The sequence below is a fragment of the Parasteatoda tepidariorum genome, chromosome 2 (assembly GCF_043381705.1).
Source record: "Parasteatoda tepidariorum isolate YZ-2023 chromosome 2, CAS_Ptep_4.0, whole genome shotgun sequence".
Lineage (NCBI taxonomy): Eukaryota > Metazoa > Arthropoda > Arachnida > Araneae > Theridiidae > Parasteatoda > Parasteatoda tepidariorum.
Window position 1 is genome coordinate 48046379 of NC_092205.1, and position 4016 is coordinate 48050394.

The window sequence follows — 4016 nt, forward strand, 5'->3', positions numbered from 1 at the left end:
ATATATATATATTTTAAATTTTTCACTTTAAATTTTTCAGATTTACGCAGAACATGATCAATTCATTTCCGTTTACATTTTTTAGTTTCCAGAGCTCAATAGGTTTCTGTTTTGCCTTTTTAATGGACTTCATAGTTACAAATTTTATGGAACCACTTGATACGTAAGATTTTTCTTAAACTGCTGTTAATAAATATTTGAAGTTTTTTCCTGATATTTTTTTATTTCAGTACCATGTCTCAGATTTAGATAGTAGAACAGATTTGAGAAATAGAGGTCTTTCATCCCCTTCAATGAGATGGATCTGTATAATTTCAGTTTCGGTAGTTTTTAACGAGATAGGGTTGTTAACTCCGAACCTGGTGGGCCAGGGTGATACTCTTAGCCTGGTGTCTCACCACTGACTTATCAGAATCAGGAGGCCTTACCAGTAGTTACGATACCGTTGGCATATATAAGTGGATCCTTGACACACGCAAGCACACTCACCACGACAAGGTGTTTATATATCTTTAGAGAGATGTGATTCTGATAATTATTGTGAAATTGTAGCAGCTGTTCGTAACTGATAAGTCAAATGTTTTTAATCTATTGCTAAGAGTCCTCCATTTTAATTACGAAAATGAAGTAAAACATTTGTAGGGAGAGAAGCAAATTTTTATAAAAACGAAAATAATTTCTTGTATTTAAATATTGTTATGAAACATTAGGCCGGGATAGCCTGGTTAGTAGGGCGTTGGGGCCATGTACAAGAGGTGGTGAGTTCGATCCCCGTTGGATGAAGACTCTCCGTGTACAAAATGGTGACTGAGAGCATAATAAGACTTTTGGAGTCACGAATTCCTCCAAATTCCCGTGAAAAATCAATACCTCTGGGGTTACTAGATCGGATGCGCTGGTTTAGATCCAAAATTACGATCTGCGGATGGATGGATTACGTGTGAATCTGATTTTGTTGATTTTAAGAGGAAAAAAAGCATTGAAAATTGCTTCTTTTTTTTAAATCGACATTTTTTGATAAATATATTTAAGCTTAAAGTGTTTTCAGCATTTTTTTTTAATTTGTAGGTTCATAGTTTAAAAATAAAGCTTTACTTCCATTTTCATGCAATAAAATGCTGACTGTTTCATTTTTTTTTTTTTTTTGGCGAAAGATCTTAATTGGAAACTTACATTGAAACATGGGGAGGCAATAATTTTATCAATGCAAGAATTTCGTCTGAAGTAAAGTAACATAGTGTACTAGCTATCCTTACCAACCGATTTGATTACCGATACGAAATTACAGCTGAGTGATTCATGATTGTGGTACTAGCATTTCAATTGTTACTACGAATCTACTGCCCAATACTCGCAACCGATATTACACGGTAGGTATCCATTGTTGTTATCTAGGGCCATTAAGGAAGAGAGGATGCGAGTGTTCTCATTCTCCAGTAGTACTATTTATGACCCAGAATTCGTATTCTGCCACTCCCATACCACCCGTTTATAGGGTGGACCCATTCATACATCCATACATCCATTCAGAACGATCAATCTCTAATTCAGTACCCCAGAGGAAAAATTTGTTATGGGAACATGGAGGACTTTGTGACCCCGGCAGATTCAACGTGCATCAGTCACCATTTATTACACGGGGAGTCGCGGCCCGAAGGTATCTATTAAATCACATAATCTAATAGTAGATAATGGTAGTAGATTATAACGAAGGTTATTATGATTCTTCTGGGCACATCAAAATCAAATAATATTTCCTAACTTATATTTTTTTGCCTTTTTTTTTATAAGACTGTCAAGCTGAAATATGCATAACATAGTTTCTAACATTTAAAAACTAAATTATCTAATTTAATTCTTTTCTCAATAAATAAAAATCTTAATTGATAATATTTTTATACAACAAACTTGAATTGAGCGTAGAATAAAATTTATTTTAGAGATTCCCCCTTCATCTGCCTAACACGTTAACATTAAATTCAAAAACCGTTACATGGCTGCTAAATTCTTGGATTTTTATAAAATTTTTTTATTACTTGTCACACTCTCTTTCCCGCCAACCCATTCAAATGCGTAAGGCAAAGAAAAAATGCCTTCTCAATAAATTTATGCTATTAATAGCCAATTCCTAAACTTTCCTTGGCGAAAACTATTCTAACGTATACATAACACTCTCATTTTTGATTTGTTGATTGAGGAAGTTTAATTAATTTATCTTCAATAAATTAGTTTATCTTCATCATTCTGATCAATAGAATAATCGGACAAATGGATAATAATTATTTCTTACAATCATTCCTCAACATATCTGTTCAAGCACCGTTTCTCACGAAGAAATATCTTCTTTAACTAGTATTAATCATCTTCCTCAGAATAAATATTTACTCCTTCCAACTACTTGAATCAACCAATTTTTTTCATAAAGATACGAAATTTTTCCTGTAATTTTCTGAGAATGTTACAATTCTCAAATTTATAGGGAATGGCACTTCTTAAATGTTTGATTTTCGTAAAAAAAATATTTATTTAGTCGAGTAATATTTCTACACCCATTCCAGTCAAACGAAGCGAAGGTCTACTATATAATTGAAACCTCCTTTTTCTTACTATTATCAATTTCATTTCAAGTAATGTTCTAACTATTAAGACTAGTTCGCCGTTCTGATTTATACTTTTACTGTTTCAGAGATATTATAGACAGAATCGAGAAATATCTACAACGTTGACCATCACTAAAAGCATTTCATTGTCACTAAACACGTCTCCTTCTATTATCAATAAAGATAAAACGATTTTATGGCAGGATAATAAAAGGAAGCTGTTAAGGAACAATTAGGCGATGCATTAAACTGCATTTTATTTCCCTCGGCTATAATTAGCTCTCCGAATAAAAAGTTTCTAACCTCTAAATCTTAAAAAAGCATCGTTTAGCGTAAAGATGTGGGTCTGAGATGCTTTTGGAATACTTTTCTTACTGTGTATCAATTCCGGGACTCTGACATGATTACTTTAACGTTTAGGATGATTAGGTGTTGCATTTCAGTCAACATCTAATCTTATTTAAGTTGTCAATAGCGATTTTCTTATTTTCTGAGCCGTGGTGGCTCAGAGGATAGAACGTTGGCCTCCAAATGAGGTGACCCGGTTCGAATACCAGTGATTGCTGGTCGATACGAATTCTGCTCCCGGTTCACACCGACCCTATTGCCGGCGCAAAATATCGTCTTTGGTTGACAGATCATACCACCTTGATCAAAAAGTTCCCGAAATAATCCCCGGGTGGCGCAACCATCGTTCCGATTTGAGTTCTGTCTTTTTTTTTTTTGTTGTTGTTGTTAAGTTGGTACATCTGTTGTTGATATTCCCTCTAAATCTTAGCGTCATAGCTTGACATTTGCAAAAGTTACGTAGCCAAGAGTGCATCCATCTCTGTGTGTGTTGGCGATTTTTTACAATTTTAGAAATGGATTAAAATTTGCAACAACGAACTTGTATTAAATTTAGCGTAAAAAAACGGATTTAATGGTGCTCGTTGGGACGGATTTAATGAGATGTTGGAAAAGTGTTTCGGCAACGATTCTCTAAAGAAAACGATCATTTATCAGTGGCACGAGCGGTTCAAAAGTGGTCGTGAGTCAATCGAAGTTGATGAACGCAGTGGCAGACCATCGACATCGAAAACCGACGAAAACATTGATAAAGTAAAAGAAATGTTGGTCAATAACCGCAAATTAACCATCAGAGAGATATCGGAGGGCTTGAACATTGCCTATGGATCCGTCCAAGACATTTTGGCTAATGATTTGGGTTTCCGTCGTGTAGCAGCAAAGTTGGTGCCAAAAGACCTCAATTTCATACAAAAAAGAAACTGCGTTGACGTCGCAAAAGACATGATTTGCGAGGCTGAATCCGATCCCACATTCATCAGAAGGATCATTACTGGAGACGAGACGTGGGTTTATGAGTACGACACGCAATCCAGACATCAGGTAAGTGGATGGCGTTCATCAAAGTAA

The 4016-nt window shown here is 35.1% G+C and overlaps 1 protein-coding gene across 1 annotated transcript; it reads left to right on the plus strand.

The window, feature by feature from the left end:
- The first annotated feature begins 3551 nt into the window (after positions 1–3551).
- On the plus strand, positions 3552–4016 carry LOC107437903 (protein GVQW3-like). The gene has a single exon (XM_016050041.1). The coding sequence runs from the start codon at positions 3552–3554 to the stop codon at positions 4014–4016; it is 465 nt and encodes a 154-aa protein (XP_015905527.1).

Excerpts from the sequence above, each read along its gene's own strand:
- LOC107437903 (XM_016050041.1), top strand. The coding sequence starts at position 3,552 with ATGTTGGAAAAGTGTTTCGGCAACGATTCTCTAAAGAAAACGATCATT.